This window comes from Prinia subflava, chromosome Z (assembly GCF_021018805.1).
Source record: "Prinia subflava isolate CZ2003 ecotype Zambia chromosome Z, Cam_Psub_1.2, whole genome shotgun sequence".
NCBI lineage: Eukaryota > Metazoa > Chordata > Aves > Passeriformes > Cisticolidae > Prinia > Prinia subflava.
This window is the reverse complement of record NC_086283.1, coordinates 90,548,172-90,567,356: the sequence shown is the minus strand read 5'-3', so window position 1 is coordinate 90,567,356 and position 19,185 is coordinate 90,548,172. Positions and strand designations below refer to the sequence as shown.

The 19,185-nt window shown below is 39.9% G+C and overlaps 1 protein-coding gene across 21 annotated transcripts in view; it reads left to right on the top strand.

The window, feature by feature from the left end:
* ESM1 (endothelial cell specific molecule 1) overlaps window positions 1–18,813 on the top strand; it is a 74,215-nt gene extending 55,402 nt beyond the window's left edge. For all 21 annotated transcript variants that reach the window (XM_063421665.1, XM_063421667.1, XM_063421654.1 and 18 more), the window contains 3 exons: window positions 10,100–10,769; window positions 14,620–14,775; window positions 16,837–18,813. In XM_063421665.1, the coding sequence (XP_063277735.1) occupies window positions 10,445–10,769; window positions 14,620–14,775; window positions 16,837–16,937 (582 nt within the window). In that variant the 5' untranslated portion in view covers window positions 10,100–10,444 and the 3' untranslated portion in view covers window positions 16,938–18,813. The remainder of the gene's footprint in view (window positions 1–10,099; window positions 10,770–14,619; window positions 14,776–16,836) is intronic.
* Window positions 18,814–19,185: the final 372 nt, after the last annotated feature.

Here is a 19,185-nt window from a genome sequence, read left to right as displayed (position 1 = left end):
GTTGGGAAGAAATTCTTCACTCAGAGGATAGTGACTGGATCTGGAACTGGTTGCCAGAAGTTGTGGTTGCCCTGTCCCTGGAATTGTCCAAGACCAGGTTGGGTGGGGCCTCGAGCAATGTGGAAAGTGTCCCTGTCCATGGCAGGGGATTTGGAACAGATAACATTTAAGGCCCCTTCCAATCCAAATGATTCTATGAGTCTATGATTCTGTGATTTCTGTTTAAATGGAAAAATGGTACATGGTTGTTTGTTGAGGTTATCTTGAAACAATGTAGAGGATGTTACCTGTTAGGATGCACCGCTCAGTCCGTCTCAAGCTGTTACAACCAAATCTCTATTAAATATTATTTCAGCTCAGAAAGAATACCAGAAAACTGATACCAGAAAAAAGCAGAATGCTTTGAAAATAGATGCATGAAAATAGAGTAGACTTTGGACTAGTATGTGTGCAAAACCCATGACATATTCAAATGGCAACAGACCACATTGACAGTGACATGGCTTTCACTGGTTAAAATCTTGGGCATGCACATCCTTTGCCAAAAGCCACAGTCCTGTCTGGATACTGGTCTTAGCAGAGTTCAAGTAACAAATATTTGCACTGAGTGTACAATTATTCTCAGAACTTTGGGCATGCTGATGGAGGACTGAGAAAAACTTGCAGCTTTCCCTTTCACTGGTGGTTGTGAGAGGCCCCATCTTTTGAAGTGGCCCAGCCAGACCTTGTCAACAAATTCCTCATATGTATAATCCACATCATAATGAAGAGAATAATGTGGAGGCAGCAATAAGACCTGCATCACTGAAGATATTGCACAGAGACAGAAGAGAAAGTTGTTGATACTAATGTGTTGTTCATTTTCTTTCTGCAGTACTAGATGGGTTCTAACCTAGTTTCCTTGGTGTGGCTCTCTAATAAAATGTAGGTAGGTGAGAACATGAGGGTGCTGAAAAGGTGATACAGGGCACTGTGGTGTTCATAATTCTAGGTACATCACCTTCAGAGGCTATCACATTCACAGTGGAGTGGAGTGGTGTTTGTGCTCCTCCAGGAGTAAAAAAGGGCTGTTGGAGTTAACTTGCCCTGTGAAATGAGAGTGCTGCAACAGCAATCAGCCAGGGAGTGCCACGGTGAGATTTGACAGGGGCTGCACATTAAAACTCTGAATTATTAAAAAACATTTTACTTTCTAACAGACCAGTCTGTCTTATGAGCAATGATGTTGATTTTATTGAGTGGTCTTGGCCTTATAGAGCAGAAATATTGAGAGTACCTGAAAAAGGTTAGAACACTGCTGGTGGTAAGAAAATGCAAAAGCCAGACTAAATTCTAAAGCAATATTTAAGTTTTTTTTCTTCCAGACCTCTGTCCTTCCCCTTGTTTTTCCTATATGCAGTTACTGAAGTCAGGGTCACAATAATGGTTACCCATTTTGATACTCATATTTGGGACAGCAATTTCAGAAGACTTTGTTATTCCAGCAGCAGTGCTGGGTTGGGTTTTTCCCTCCTCATGGTGCCTGGTTGCAGTTTAGTCATCCTGGGAAGTGTCTGTCCAGACAAACACTTCTGGTGACTTTGAAAGGTTTTGAAAGGGTTTCCATCTGCACAGTCAGTGGTTTCCAAGTCCTGTTACAGGCACTTCTCTTAGGCAATAGGAAAACAAAGAACCCCTTTCCCTTCATGCTGACTGTTGAAAACGGATTTTTAATTTTACATCCAATGCTTTATAAATTAAAACCCCAAACAGTTCTTGTTTTATAAAACAGAAAAAGCCACAATTGGCAGCACTGAAGATACTCTGCCCAGTTCTGGCCCAAGTGGCCTCATGGGATCCACATGAGGGAACATCTTGTACACCACAGCTTTGGGGGTTGTTTCCTACTATCAACAACTATCTGCAGCTGACCTTCCTCTTTGTTCCCTTTGCAGCTTCTTTACAGTCTGGGTGTGATACTTACCCAACACCCAGACAGTGTTCATAGTCCAAAACCTTATAGGCCAACCCCTGGCACAAGGAAGAGGATCCATAGTACAGTGCACAATTAAAACATAGGATTGAACAGCAGCTATCTGGTTTTGAATAAATCCTCTAAGAAAGTGCATCTGATTGTGAACTATTTCAGAAATGTTTCTGGTTTAGAAAGCTCATTCTATCATGGTCAGGAAACAGCTAAAATAACTCATGTCTATGACATTTCAGAAGATATAGTAAAAGAGAGGAATTATATGCCATTATGGAGAAGTCATGATTCAGTCTGCCAGATTCACAACTTGGAAAGATAGCTCCAGCATTGTATATTTCACTCATTTTTTTTTTCCAGGTACTTTGCTTAAAAAAGAAATCTTCTGGGCATTTGCTTAAATGACTGAAAATTACCATCAAGTTTTGATCAAAAAACTAAGGTTGATCAATGAATAAAAATTTTAAAAGACTAATTGTGTATTATATTTTATTCTCTCATATATGCTGAGTGTATATAAGTGCATATAAATTAGCACATTTCTGAGTAAAACCTCAAGGTTGTGTTCTGCACTTGTAATATTGCTATTTAATACACCTCTTTTAGCAATGTATGAAGAAAGCTGAAAATAATAAAATACAAGCCAAAATAGATTTGGAAGTGATAAGGCTTTTTCTAGGTTTATAGCTTATAATTTTAAGCTTTCTACCAGTTTTGTTTCTTAATGAGACCAAATTTGTCACAGGCAATATGCAGCTGTTACTCCTCATTGCTTCTTGAGTAGAGCTTCTTTGCAAACATTCCTTTCTATATTTTGAGTAAAAAACAAACAGCAGAGATCATAAAACATTGGAAGCATCATGTGAAATCCTGACCCTGCTGAAATGAGTGACACACCACTTATGTCATTGGAGTCAGCATTCACCCACAACATGTGTGCTCCAGGGAAAGAAAAATAATATTATTTGCAAACACAGCCATGTGATTTATGGAGCAAAAGAAAAAGGATGTAGGGAGCATATGTGTGAAAATCCTTTTGCCACACCGGGGAGATTAATGGTCCTGTGTTAGGTCCCTTCTTGGAGAGCCAGACTGGTATTTCTTTTCATGGAAGCCAAGACATTAATTCACTTTTTTCCAAACCTGTTCACTGAATGTCTTGGTTTGGAAAGACAGGTATCTGTCAGGGAAAACTGGAGTTTCTCTTGGAATGGAGAATGTAAAAACCCCTCCCTCCAAATTATTACAATTTTGCAATTAGGAACTTTCAGACAAAAAAAATGGGAATAGGAGTATCAGGTTTTTACTAGGAATATTCAAAATGCAAATGCAATAATACAAAAAAAGAAAAAAAACAAGCAAAGAAACAAAAGTCCTAGAAAACCCTGACGGAGTCAGGAATACGACCTGACACTCTGTTGTCAGGGTGTTGGAAGCAGACTAGATGAGTCCTCATGGAGTGACAGATGTGATTCTGATAGGGTAGAGATGATCCTGTAGTGGTGGTAAGTCTGGTCTTCCTCTGAGAATCCAGTAGAAAACAGGATGATGTGGGGTCCCTGTATCCCCATTTTTATCTGGGTAGGGAATGGTTGGCTCCTCCCCACTGGCAGAGCATCTCCCAATGGGATGGTGTAATGTGTCATGTCACTGGGGAGCCTCAATGGCCCATTAACAGAAGATATCCCCCTAGGGTGGACAAAGTTGATGAAAGAGATAAGAAACACTGCCCCACCTGGTTTTAACAGCTAGTCTGTTATCAGAAGGCATGCTCCCTACTCCCCCCTGGAGTTACAAGTGATAAAGAAAAAAGAAATCATCTCCCAACTGCTTTCTACAGATGAAATAGAATACACTTTTTTTTGTTACATAACCCAAGACACTGAAGTAGATAACAATTCATAGAGCACAGAAATGCCTGAGGACCAGCAGCCAAAAGTCTCCTTTAACAAGGGTTTGCTCCAGTTAATCCAAAGTTTCAGCAGCTTCAGCTGAAATGGATGGAGTGTGAGGACTGTGAACAAGAGAAAGCAATAAAGATGGAATAAAGATGTATAGTCTGCTGAGGTCCTATTTTTACCATGATTTTTGTGTGTGGCATAAGTAAACTTGCACATAGATCAGAGAGAAAGTACAATACAATAAAGGAGAAAACCAGTGTAATGGGGACTAAGGCCAAGACAGAGAGATTGTGTGGCAGAGAGAAGTAAGACTAAAACAGCCACTCATCCAAAGGAAGGAAAGTATGTGTAACACTGGAAAAACTCTGAAAAATAGTTCCCACTGGTGATCTTACTCCTTTCAGACCTTTTCTGGCTCTTCCCTGAAGTTGTGTTACTTACGAAATGCAGAATCCTCCTCTGGCCTTTCTGGGATCACCTAATTATTCAGAAAACTTCTATATTTCAAAGATGAGTACTTAGGAAAGGGACAGATTTCTTCTTAAAGAAAAAATCTTTAAAATATATAAATTTGATATGCTTGCTTATCTAAATTAATTACTTCAAATTGGCTTTTCTCTGCCGATGGAAATAATCCTGGCTATATTGCAAAGAATACATGGAAGCATTAGCTCATGAGGACACCTAACCCTAACCTAAACAATTCAACATTTCACACGTATGACTACAGATTTGCTTGTTAGCAACACATGGAGCACAAGAAGATAATAAGCTTTTAACAGGTTTGTCTTTCATGACAGGAAATAGCTACTTAGTCAAGTCTAAACTATATATAAAGCATGGCCAAAACATTTGCAGAAATGTTATAAGCCAATAGAACTATCTAATTGCAACAAAGTTTCAAAAGACATGTTTTATTACAGAGAATTAAAAATCACATTAACACTTAAGATATGGTTCTATTCCCATAAGGGTTTATAGAATTATCAATTATTTTTAATCTTAAGAAACAGAGATCAAAACTTGAGTTTTTTGCAATTTGAGTTGCAAGCAAAAGTATACTTCCTACCAAGCCTAAAATATCCAGTTCTAATATCTATACCTAGGAGTTGAACACCAAAGAGTGCACTTTCAGATTCTGCACAGGTAACAAGCAAAAATATTTATTCAATGGGAAATTTCCTTAGTTATCAGGGACTGCTAGAATCAGAGTATAATTACCATTGGATTGCATAGAGAAAAGATAACATCCATAGGGTATTTGTAATTTTACTGATTGCTTGTTATTGTTCATGTATGGAAAAAACTGATGGAAATGCTTTTCAAATCTAATATATTTTATTCTAGTTCTGCAGAGATACTGGGAGCAGAGGCTTCATGACAACAGAGAAATGAGTGTGTGTGTGTCTACATCAATTAACTATGTCTAACAGTGAAGGACAAAATAGCCACATTATTTCAGCATTAAAGCTGTTTACCACATGGACCCCTGACCCTCTAAGCACAACGTGCAAAGAACCATCATTCACATCTTGGGTTTTTTAATTGATAAAGAAACAGAGTATTTGAAGATCAGTCCTGAAAAGGTGTTTTTCTATATGGACAGGCTTTATTTCTCCATAGGTGTACAGACGTCTTATCTGGAGTCATTTAGATTTCTAGAATGAAAAAGTGTCACAAAAGAAACAGCTTCTGACAAAAGTATTGGTAAGATGGGTCTTATGTGAAGGCAGAGTTTTGAACTGTGAGAGATCAAATACTATATTCAGAGAAGCAAATTTTCTGAAGTATAGAAAAAGTATGTGACTTTCTTGTACTGTCCAAAAATCCTCTGCTATAGATCTTGGAGGTCTTGGGCACCTTGAAACACCTTTCTTCCTCTAGAAATGTAGATGTCTTGAAAGTATTAAAAGAAGTTTTTAGCATAACGGAGTCACAACATATTTTTTCATCCTGTTTCCCTATTTAAATCAACTACTTATTTATTGTGACTGACAAATCCAGACTTGCCCACCATAGAAAAAATTCACCCTTGCTGCCATGTAGTAGAGTTTTTACACCACTATGTGGCTTTTTTGCCTCTTGAACACATTCTCCAAGCATAGAAGAGCTATTTGACTTGATTTGTAAGTGAATGGAGAGAAAGCCAGAGATTTCTGCTGTGCAGATTATTACAGTGATTGTAAAATCACTGGGAATACCTGTTCTGTGACCAGATGACACAGGGCAGAGGTCCTGCAGCCAGAGCCAGCCATGACTGGAGCCCATGGAGGAGCAGGACTGTGCCACATGGGCTGAGTAAGCAGCACAGACCTGACAGGGTTCAGCTCCATTTCAGTGGCAAACTCTGAGCATAAATCATGTGCAGGAGGTTTGGCTAGCAGCTCCCAGGGTGGACATGCCATGTATTTGTACGTGGGCATATGGGCAAGTATATTTTTTCTGTGCTCCACAGAAGCTGTGGCAGTCATTTCTTTGGTAGCTGCCGCGAGGATTGACAGAAACAGAAATGTTTGACAACAAAGTCCTTGCTGCATCTTCCTTCATCAGAATGGTCAGAGTGACCAGGCATGCTGTCTTCACTTCTGTTCTTGTCTTGAGTTTATCTCTCCCTCAGCTTTCACTGTACCAGGGCCACAAGGTCTGTGCTGCCACCCGGTTCAGCTTCTGTAGCCGTCTGATCTCTGACAGCTCCTGCAGTTTGTGCCTACCCAGTCCTCTGCACAGCACCTGGTCTGCCTGGAGAAAGCATGTAAACATCTCTTGCCTTCAGCAAGTAGGAAATGTCCCAAAGCATCTATTTTTACCAGAGTGCTGTTGCTATGTTACAGCTGAAACAAAGAGTAATTAGCAATTCATTGAAAAGATACAAGAAAAGAAATCATACAAAGGGGAGTCCTTGCCGCTATCTCACTTTCCTGATTCTTATCTCTTACTTCCTATTTCTGGCTTTTCATTTTGGATTTTGCAGATCAGCTTCCTTTCGGTGTTTCCCTTTGAATTTTTGCTTTTCATATAGCATTGTGCTTACAGCTTTTTGAAAAGGAAGCCAGGGAAAAGGTTGGATTGTTCAGGAATGTGTGGTAACATATTTTTAGTTAAGGGACTGTCTTTTGGAAATGAGCAACAAGTGTCATGCATTAAATATTTTCCAACTTTTTAAGAGATATTAGTGCTTCCTGCTTATCCTGACTTTGTGTGTTCAAAAGACTGGTTAGCAACAGTGGCCAGAATGCTTAAGTTCAGAATAGTGGAGGTGAATCTTTCTCTAAAGAGAAAAATGAACAAAGCCTATTAACCTTATGAGGACACTGTGCCCAGTGCAGGCTAATCATGTGTCATGAAGTTTGCCATTTCATGGGGATTTTTAAAAGGTGGGGTCAGAATTTTCTGAGGGCATAAATACAACTTCAAGACCGTCCCACAGGCTGCTCTTGCTTGAGAAATAGATAATTTACAAAATAATTGGAAAAATGGTTCTCAGAAGTATTCAGCTGGAAACACAACTGATCACACAACAACTGCTGGTTCCCTGTAAAGCATGGAACCCCAGAACTGAAACATTTTCTGCTTCTAGAAGGAGTGCCAAACATTATATATGGTGATGTAATTATGATGTAATCTGGCAAAAAGACAATTTATGCTGTAAATTTGAAAAAAAAAATTAGCTCTGATCTGATCCAGAAGGTCTTCCACCTTTGAATTATATTTATACCACAAGTTAAATAATGGTGGCAGATTTTCTGCTGTTGATATCTGGGGAAACTTCATTAATTCCCATTGCATCAATTTGCATGGAAAAGCCTAGTTCAGAGTTTTACAGGATCAGGCTTTTCACTGTAATGGAAAGCCTAATGGATTCCACAGGTAAAACAGCAGAAAAACATTAAAACCAAGGAGAGTGACATTGGATTAATTTCATTAATCAATGGACAGTGTGGAAATCATAGTACCCTTATTTCCTCCATGATACTCTTGCATAATCCAGACATTTATCTGTTCAGATTGTTTTCTTCCATTACATGTATTTTTTTAATCCATTGTAATAATTTACTTTGGCCTCTAGCTCCAAGCATAGGATACAGTTTCCATCTTATTCCAAATAATATTGGCTAGTTGCTAGGGGAGTGTGCTGATTCCTTTTACATTTTCTTTTCCTCACCACATCTGTGTGTAATTTTTTTATTCATCATTTCTCTAGGACATTTTTCCTGTGAGAACCCCAAATGTGAAATGTAGTCCTTTCAGATCTCGTTTGGTGTTTTAGACAAAGAGCATTTCCTGTAAATATTTACAGAACAGGATTTTACCAGCTGGTAGTTACTATCAGGCATAAATAAGTATATTTGTGAATGGTTCTGCACACTATACATCATCTGTTATCTCCTCTGGGTGAGCCTTCCTGCTGCACACCTGTAAAGTGTCATGCACCAAGTGTCCAAAGCAAAGGTTTTTTGGCTATTTCACCCTTAGGAACAGATCTGACCAGGGTATTGAGAGGGTTACTGGCCTTAGCTGTGCTCCCTGGTTCTCTGAACTTAGCATCTCTCTCCCAAAGAGGGACTGCCCAGTGGGATTTACACTGGCTCTCAGCCCCACAGGTTACAGCCTGACCTGTTAACATAAAACAATGTCAATTTTAGTTGATGCTATGCCAGCAGACATGGGCAGTGGTTTACATTATTCTGCTGACCTGAGAACCATGGAAGAAATATTAGGTTATTGGTTTTTTAAAAAAACAGACTTTTGCAATATTTTAGTTTTCATGGTGTCAATGTTAGGACATCAACTTCTAATTGATCTCCTCATTATAACCTTAAACTCGCGTTCCTCCTCTGGTTTAGCTGCAATTTTCATTTCTATTTTAGAAGTACTCCATTCCCTTCTTAAAGGATATTTGCTTTGTATTTGGAAGATAAAGCTGTCTACTACTAATTGAGCTAATTTCTGTCAGCTCATGCTCACCAATACTATTTCCTTGGTTTATGTAAGACCTCAACCTAACACTTTAATTTTTTACTTCTTTTCTACATTTACTTTTGACAAGTGTTAAACATACTAGTCTAGTCCCCTCCCCACCCCTCCCCTCCCCTCCTTCATATTTCTTATGTACCGTATGAAATGCAACATGCAATACGTTGATTTTCCCCAACTTCACAGGACAGAAGAGTTAAGAATTTTGGTCTTGGGTTTATCAATTCACATTTGCATTCATGAAGAAAAGCCTTTCCTCCTCTTCCGTATTTCTAGTCTAGTCCTTCATTTTGTTTGGTAGCCTACTGGCAGTGTCCTAAACCCACTTGAGGCACAGGATTCCCAAGTGACAAGCTGGTCATACACAGTTCAGTTTGCTTTGGTTCCCACTAACTTCACTGACAAAAACTTTTGGTATTCAGAGGTTTATTTATGGGTAGCTTTACTCCCTTTTTTCTTTCCTGTAGATTTTTTTTTTAATGCAGAAATTTTAGTGTCTCCAGTGGCTCATCAGTTTCACTGGACTCCATTTGTTTGCTGTTTCTTGTCAAGGCTCTGGCAGGATTAATAAAGTCTAAGAGTGGAGATGGGAAAATGAGATTTGTTTTCTGTTTATTTACATTGATTTCATTGAAGAGCAACATCAGAGCATCCCATAGAGTTTGTCAGAATAGAAGTGGTGTAAAAAGAGGAGAATCAGCCCCCTGGATCTATGTTAACGCTGTGCAGACAGTGGTGATGATGGATGGGGATTTCCCCTTTGGTTGTGAGGCTGGGGCAGCTCACTGCTCATTCTCCTGAACTTCCTGTGGGAGATTCCACAAAATGATTGGTTTTTTTCTGACCAGATTTTATTACTAGCAGTAATCTTTGAGTGAAAAGTTTAATTCACCTCCACTTAAATACTGATTAAAAAGTACTATTTCAATGCAGACAGAAAAAACTACTGAAAAATCTGAGCTTGGCTATTAAATGACATTATCTCATTTAATTCCCCAAAGTAACTGTCCACAACCCCTGAAAGAGTGTGGCAAAGATTTATTCTAATAAAGATTATTCTTTCAGCAGTAAGATGATTCAGTGTGATTTTTCTTCTGGCCGTACAAGCTGTGATAGCAAGGCAGAGCTCTCCTGTCAGCAGTGTGCCCAGCGTCAGAGCAATCCCTGTCCTGCTGGAAGGTATGCAACCTCCTTGGGGTTGATTGTTTTTTTACTTTTTTTTTTTTTTTTTTTTTTTTTTTTTTTTTACTCTTGGCAGACGTCCTTGAGCATTTGAAACGGATGTGAGAGAGTTTTTAGTCCTCATGCAAAACAACCAACTAAACATAACAGATTACATCAGCTCAGGCTTTTCAATTCCTGGATGGCAGCAGAGTGCTAATCCAACCTTCATCCTGGATTTCATAAACTGAAACAAGGAAGGCTGGCAGGAGCAGCGCTGCCGGATTGAGGAAGCTGACGACGGTGCAACATGTGGGCAACACACTTTATAAAGCTCATAAACTTGTAGGCTGATGTGTGCAGCTACCACTTTGGATTCTGTACCGCTGCTTCGCTCGGCAAGAGGCACCAGCAGGCTGAGCACTGAGAGCTGCTCTCTGGGATGGAGCATTTACTCCTGCAAGACATGAAGGGCTTCCTGTTGCTCACACTCCTGCTGATGCCCGTGCAAGCTGGAGCTGCCTGGAGTGCCAAGTACGCAGTAGACTGCCCCGAGCCCTGTGACAGTAACGCGTGCAAGAGCACGGCGCGCTGTAAGCGAACGGTGCTCGATGACTGTGGCTGCTGCAGGGTGTGTGCAGCTGCTCTGGGGGAGACTTGCTACCGTACTGTCTCGGGTATGGATGGTGTCAAGTGTGGTCCTGGGCTGAAGTGCCAGTTTTACACTGAGGAGGATGACTTTGGTGATGAATTTGGTATCTGCAAAGGTAATGATGTTCGCTTTGTATGCACTCACTGCGGCAGATTGGCAGCAACATACATGAAGGGTTTGCCTCTTGCTTGAAAGGTCTAAAATGGGATTTTTCCAGCTCATCCCTTAGCCAAGAAAAAAGGGAAAAAATACCTGCTGTCATTAGAAGGCATTACATGTAGTGGGGCAGGTTTATTAATGTGACAATATTGTTTACACCTGTGGACATGTGTGAGGAAATACAAACAGGGTGTGCTTGGAGATGAGATTTTTGACTGTGGCTTCAGAGACTCAGGCACTAGCCCTGCTCTTTCTGTCGATTTGGTGGGTGGCTTTCTGTAGATTATAAAGACTTTAATCTTGCCAGTCCAGCCTCGTCACGGGGTGTCTGCTGCAGCTGCACACTCCTGGGGGTGATGCTCCTTCTGGCACTGCTGGCTGCCTGCCCAGGGACCAGAAGCTCACTCTGGGGTCTGGGGAATGGAGAAAGCAGCACTGCCTGAGTTCCTGGAGACTTTGCCCTGTTTAATTTAGTTCTGCCTTTGAGGCACTCAGTCACCCAGGGATGTGGTCAGGGGAGGCAAACAGAAACCCTCCTGCCTGAAAGATGGCAATAACAGAAAGAAGCTGACAGTGAGATGAGCAGCCAGGCACTGCTTTCAGTTTATTCCGGGTAGGTTGCATGCTGATTTCTTTAGTCAGAGATTATAATCACATTTTTTGTTTAGGAGCTATTCTCACACCATTTAAATAGGGGAATATTTAAAAGGTGTCAAGGTGTTATATTCGTAAGAAGTAGGGTGAATTTTTAAAAATTAAACTATTTTTAAAAAGAGTTTGCAAAGCATGAATGCAGTGGGTTTTGCTGTGTTGTGTACCATTTGCGTAAGTAGATACAGATAAGCCTGAGAATAATTTTCTTAAAGGTGGAAATATCTTGGCATCTAAATATCAGGAGTATTAATAGACTCAGTTAAAGTAATGACTTAGGACTTGATGCTGCAAAAATCACTTAGGCTGATTCACATACAGCACACACTTATTTACCTTATTTAAAATAAACTCGTGCATGGCTGAGTGTGAAACCCAAAACAGTACTTTATTGCAAAAGAGTAGATCTTACACATAAAGATTATATCTTTGGTGCACTCTCCAGGGAAATATTTTATTGAGATAATTGACTGATCTTCAGCTTATTAAAAAAGAATTTAATTAAAGTACACACTAATTCAAAAGAATTGTTAATTTCATTAACAATTCTTTTGAATTAGTGTGTACTTTTCACTTTCCTCATAGGAGTTTCTTTGCATTAGAACTCTTTAAATGGGAACAAAGAAATATTATGGGACTTGAGATCCGAATCCCCATAGCTGAACCTTGGATGCTCTGTAGAAAATGCGAAGTAAAATGTTTGGGGTTTTTTTTGCAATCAGTCAGTGGAAAAACTCTCATTAATTTCAATGAATCCATGTCTTGACTCAAAATTTTAAATTGGAGTTTAAAACTTCTATTCCTCATATATTTGTTTCCACTATATATTACAGATATAATTTTGAGTTATTTTTCTTTCTTCATCTCAGCTCAGAGATAGCACAATCTGTCTCTGGGGCCAGGTACTGTTATTTTACATATTCTTTTGCAGCTATGATACCAGGTCGCTCACTCATTTTAATAACTTCCATGTTTGTAATAACTGACAGATCCAGGATGGTTAAATTGTCTCTGTCTTCCTGTTACCAATTTACATTGAAGTTCTGGAAAAAATATCTGAACTCTCTGTTCTTCAATTTCTTACTTCTAAAATGGGCAGCATATATTCCAGAACAATATTTTGGGATACTTTCATTTTTAGAAGAGTCCATCATACTCTTATCAATAGCAATGTCATTATGGCCTGAACCAAAATACGTTTTGGTGCCCTTGCTTCCAGTAAACCACTTGGAGCTATCTGCAATTTATTTAGGAGCAGGATCTTGTTGAACTAAAACATCATAGAAGAAAAATTTCCTCAGATCTCAGTTTCATGAAATCTGAAGAGCCTCATCAATGCCAGGATTATTCCACACAGAGCCAAGTCCTTTGGACTCAGACTTGTTCCTGTGTTGTTGTGCACAGCTTTGCATCCCACCTCTCCAGGCTCTGCAGCAGGCAGATTGATGGTCCATGCAGTGTGTGCTCTTTGCTTGTCTCTTCTGCACAGGAAGAATGTGCACTCCAGAACAGTTTTTACTTGGGTGGGAGTTTATTTTTGTTTTATGTGGACAAGCAGCAGATCCAAGAGTGTCCTTCTTGGGAAGGGGAGTGTGCTGAGGCCTCTTGTAAGATCTCCATGCTGGAGTGACTGGCTGTGCAGTCCTTTTCAGGGAACTGGTTGATCTTCTAGGGCTAAGAGCACATCCATTTGATACACAGAGAATTGTAAAATGTTGGCTGCACTGCAGTGCATTAGCTTGATTTTCATATTGCCTGGGTTGTATGGCTAAGATAAAAGTTTGCATTCGTTCGAGAGGAGACTGGACAAACTGAAAAGGATAATTTTATTGTGGGGTGTTATATACAGAAACGATGTCTGGATCAGGAGGTCCCATAGCTGAAAAGAAGAAACAAAATGAGGAGAGAGGTATTATTTGTATTTACTATGGTCACCTTTCTTAAGTTTTTTATGGAAGCCTGGGCTAGATGGTTCCTTGATCCAGCCCTGAATAGTCATTCACCTACTGTTAGGAGGTGAATCAGAAATTCTCCAGACCTTGCTGTTCAAGATGACCATTTACCTTAGGTTTGCAAGGATAATCTGAACATAAAGACCTTCCTCCTGGGGTGTCTCAAACCTCTTCTAGGAATGATCAGCTATTTTTGTGGTTGGAAATGATGTCTTAGACATGGATTTTCCCAGTCTCCGTCTCTTTAGCAATGGTTTTGGGAAGGTATCCTGTTCAACAGCAAGGCAGAGGAAGACAAGGGCTGTAGCCACTCATTTAAAACCTCTGGGAAGTTATATGACCCAGCATGTGATATGTGTCAGCTATGGGATAGGGCAAATCTCCTGTACCTGGCTTAATTTTCTTTGGAAAACATTTGTTCCCGTCCTAGGAGCTGCTTTGTAGTGCTCCTCCACAAGCTTGCTCAGGGATGTGAGGTTTGAATTGAGGCGTTCTGTGACCAGATGCAGCACATCAGGGAGTTGCCTTAATGCCAGAGACCCCTTCAGGGCATTCTCACCCTAGGCTGGAGGTGCAGGTGAGCTGACTGCCATGGGAAGGCAGAACTTTGCTGTCTGAGAAAGTGTTGGGTGGGAGGCTACCCCCAGCAGCATCTCCAGGTGGAGGGCGAGTTTGCTGGATAGCTCCTCAGGGTCAGGCTGCATCCTCCACCCAGGCTGCTGGCCACGGCCTCAGCAGCCCTGCACAGCATCAGGTTGCAGCTCTAAATCCCAACAGGCATCAAAGTCAGATAATGTCATCATGAACCACACAGTGAATTCAGGGAATTTCTGGAGTCATCTTCCTTTCTAAATTCAAAACTAGTCCTTTACTAAATTGTCTATAATTTTCTACTGACATATTTATATTGCCTTTAACTAAGATCTTTAATGTAAGAGTGCATTTAAATCTAAGGATGCTTCAGAGAAAGATTACCAGTAGCATGTTGAAAATAAGTGACAGGAAATGAAATTATGCATGTAAAGTGCATCAACGTTTGTTAATACTGGAAAATACTTATAAAAAAACCAGTCAGCGTGCTGAAATCCTGTAGCTAAGGTCCAGCTGACCTCCATTCAAAGGTTTTCCCTTTTCAGGCACACCAGCTATTAAGACAGCATCTCACTTGGATCACTGAGAGCTGCTTTGCTATTTTTTTTCCAGAGTGTCCCTATGGTAGCTATGGAATGGAATGCAGGAAAACCTGCAACTGTCCCTCTGGCATCTGTGACAGAGTAACGGGGAAGTGCTTGAAGTTCCCGTTTTTTCAACTGTCTGCTTCAAAGCCTCCAAATCGACGGAAAATATCTTCACACACAGGTAAGACTTTGTGGGACAGTTGATTTTAGCAGAAAACACCTTGCACATGATGTACTGCCACTCTGTGTGTGAGTGGTGGGTACTTTGGTGGAAGTGTGAAAACCATTAACAACACAAGGTTGGTCTATTTTTCTTATTGGCAGCTTCCTTAACATGTGGCAGGGAATTGGGTGAGCTGTGACACATGGCAGAAACACTTTGAAATACTTTGCATCTGTTGCATGTGCTCACCTGTGCAGTGGGAGGCTGTGCTAAGGTTTGCATCAGTCAGTTCAGGATTTCATTACATTGCATTTACTACTGTTAGCTAATACATAATAAAACCAACTTTTTTCCCCCATGAGGACAGAGCTTTATATATTTTCAGTTGTCGGTGAACAGTTTTGTTAAATGTTTTATTGTGGTCACTTGTCACAGTATCTCTGGAGTAAGTTATTTCCTTTACATTTATGTCTGAATCTTGTAATAGATCTGTCCAGAATTAAAAAAAAAAAAAAAAAGTGTGACAAGCTGGAGTGGTTTTGGTGCACCAAGGAAAGATCACAGAAGATTTTAGAGGTGGGATTAAAATTTTTCCCCTTTTTTCCCATCTGATGATATGAGGTATGTTTGACTGAATGATGCTTACTCTAAATATAAACACAAACCAAAATACAAATGTGTAGAAGTCAAAGAAGAAAAGCATCAGATGTTTAATCCTAGGGCTACTGGGATCTTATATAGGATTTCACCTAAAGGTCTTTGGATTTCATTTCTTCTCCAACAGCAGGTAATGTGCAATTTTTAATTTTCTTCTGTTATATTAAGCTGCATGGAGTTTGCTGTCTTGATACAAGATTTATCTTTCTCCTGTTCTCTACCTAGAGAAAGTTAGATTGAAGCAGACTTCTGCAGCTTATGCTTATATCACATTTAATCTCCAAAAACCCTCTTACAAGATCATTCAGCCCGGATATTTTTGAATTTTCTACATGATTGTGCTCTCTGCCTTTCCTTGTTCTATTTACATCTGAGGGTGCCAAAATAATGAGGGTGCTTGCTTTTTTTCTGTCTCTAGCCTATATTCCAGACCTTACCAGAGAGCTTATTTGCACCAGTTCCTCCTCCCCTTTTCTCTTCCCCACTCAGCTTTGGTCCCAAAGTTTCTGCTGCCTCAATGTTTAACTGCTTGACTTATCCCAGCCAAGATGAGATATTCACTGCATACAAATGGTGTTTTTTCACCCTTGCAAAAGCTTCCTGAAGACTTCTCTCCTCAGAGGTCTGTCACTGTTAGCAGACCAGGGACACTACGAGTAGCACTCCATGCAGTATTCACACCGGGTTTCATTTAAAAGTGGTCTTCAGAAGTAGCTATAGTGTCTAAATGATCTTCAGGAAATTAAAACAGATGAAAACGCTTCTGTGTTTTAAACAGGCAAGTTTCTGACCCGTAAGTTTTATAAAGACCACTATCCACAGCTTCTACATATATCCCAGCAAACTTAAAGGTGTCCGAGCATGGTCCTGAGCATTGCAATTTGACTCCTTTCAGGGTCAAACTCTAGGGTGGTGGATAGCAAGCTTTGTCCCAGGCCAGCTAGCTGTGCCAAACAACCTCAGTTACAGCTCAGGAATCAGGCCCAGCCGGGGACAGTTTCCAGTTGACAAACTGAATATCTTTTACCTATTTTTGGAAAATAAGAGAGTTTAGTGGCACGCACCAGGCTATTTCATGCCAGCTGGCCTCAGTCAGAGAATAGCTGCAGGGCAGTTTAGTTTACTGCTGTAGTTATTTAGGATGTGTTGCTTCGTCCCATCGTGTCACACTGGAGTGTTACAGTCAGAACTGGAAACTGAAGTCAAATCATCAGCCTCATGCTTAAACTATAGAGAACAAATATGACTTATGCCTTAATTTGGTAGAAATTTTGCAACTAGGTAATTGGCAGTAATTTAGTGAGTTTTCTGCAAACATGTCAGTTAAGGATTTTTCAAAGTATTTCTAAAACTAGGGACATTGCTGCAGGACAATATTTTAAAGCTCTCAGACACATTAAATCTACCTTTTTTTTTTTTCAGACAATGACATGGCATCAGGGGATGGAAACTCTGTAAAAGAGGAATTCGTTAAAGAGAAAGTTGTTCGCTCTCCAGTAATGAAATGGCTAAATCCTCGCTGATACTTACTTATACTTGTAAGACTTTCAAGTGAATGCATTTCTCACAGATTATTGAATATGCAACAACACACTTTAAGAACAAAGTAGATCTATAATGTATGAATATGTAATCTCTGAAGCTCAAATGTGACCCATTTTTAATGAGGAAAATGTTTACTTAAAAATAGACTGTACAGTGTATATGACTTTTGATTTTTGTTTTGATAAGTATCTGAACAGAGAAATGTATTGTGGCTTTTTGAATGTATGGTAATACTGAAATAGAACATGATCATTTAAATAATGCCAGAGGCTGACTCTTGCCAGCCTGAGGCTGGAAAAGCTCTCACTGAATGGAGGAGACAATTTGGGTGAGTGGTACTATTGATATGAAACCATCGTGAAAGAAACACACATAAACAACACCTCAGATGGAGGGAGCACTCCTGTTGAGTGGCAACAACAAAAGCACAACAGTGTAAATTAAATAAACTGATATTAGTTGTTAACAAATTTCTAGTTTTTGGAAGTTTGGTGACAATTCACCAGAGATAAATATGCCTTTCTTCAGAGAGAAAACACCCAGCATTTCGGTTTATACATTGTGCATAACTTAGGCAAGACACTGCAGACATATATTAGATTTAGTTGAATTTCTAAAGTAAAATTTTGTACAGAGAAACAGCAGATTGGTAAATTCTACCCATTTGTGGAAGGGGATCTGAAACAAAAGAAGCTGCTTATCATTATTTAAATATATATGTTTCTATAAACCAGCTATTTGGTGTCATTAAGGCGATATCTGCGTTCCCTCGGGAAGAGTGGTAAGAGGCCAGCAAAGGGACCTTCATGCTTTCCATCCTCACTGCTGGCTATGGCCCAGATGTGGCTCACAGGGAGTTTATTTGATCCAGGGAAGACTTGGACCCTCAGCAGGTGACTGTGCAGCCACAGACTACAGTATTTTGGTACCCAGTCCTTTGTTTCTCAAGTGCATGAGCAAGTGGTCCCATTGCAGCCAGGAGAAAAACTTGTATGTGTTAGAGTGTTGCAGGAACAGGCAGTCCCTCATTCAGTCTAAGCTGGATGACATATGTGCAAGTCAAAAATCACCACTGAGAAGGCTTGCTAGTATGTCTGAAAACAACCACATCCACAGATAATGAAAACTGAGCTTGCTGCGTCAGAGTGAATGCCATGAGTTTAGGAACAACGTTGTAACACAGAACACTCTCATTGGAAGTGTGGCTTGATTTCAACATTTCCTTTGAAATCAACCTGAGCTTTGACAATGACTGCAGTGAAAGAAAGAACACACAGTACAGCAGCCAGAGTTTAGCTCAGGATCTGAAAGCATACTTTTAAAACTACGGACAACAGAAACTCTAATGCCCTTAAAGAGATCCAAAGTCAACATCTGTGAAAGCAGGATGCTTTCTCCTGGGAAAGCAGACATGAATCATGCTGATCTGCAACAAGAGGATGATGACAGCAGAAGACAACCAAATGTCAGGATGAAAGTGCTGATTGTCTTGCCATGATAATTGGAGACATACAAACATAAATCTCAAACTAGAATAATACCACATTTTAACCTGTATTGAATGTTAGGGTCTGAGAGGGAATAATGTTATCTTGGGCTATTTACTAGCAAGTGAATTGATTCTAATCTACTGATATCAAAAGTATTTTTTTTCTTGATTTTAGTGAGAACAGGATCAAACCCATGGTCTTCCAGCAGACTGATAAGAAATGTTTAAAGAATGTAGTAAATACTGTATACATTATTATTATTTTGCAACAGTCATAAATGACATTATGAATGTAAATCTAATAAGTCAGTTTGTTTAAAAGAGCGTAATATTATTATTGTTCAATAAAAAAACAACTGAAAGCATCTCTGTCTATTGTGTCTATCTGTTAATGACAGAGTAAGCCTGGTGGTGATGGTACAGCCATGGTACATGCAGATTAGGTATGCTTTTGCTCTCAAATCCACAGAAACAGTTTCACAAAGTCTGCATCTACTTCAGCAAATTGGTGGGACCATTCACAACTGCAGACAGTGAGTGGTGTCCCATGAACAGAAAGATCTGTGTCCATACCATTCCAACCACCTTCATCTTCAAACAGGGTGGCTGGATCCTAGCTGCCTACTTGGAACAGTCACTCTTTGGCAATCCCAGTACAGGAAGGCTTTAAACTTGTCTTTTCTTGTTGGCCTGGCCATCACCATGCCAGGAACTATTTAGCTCTGCAGCAGAGCCTG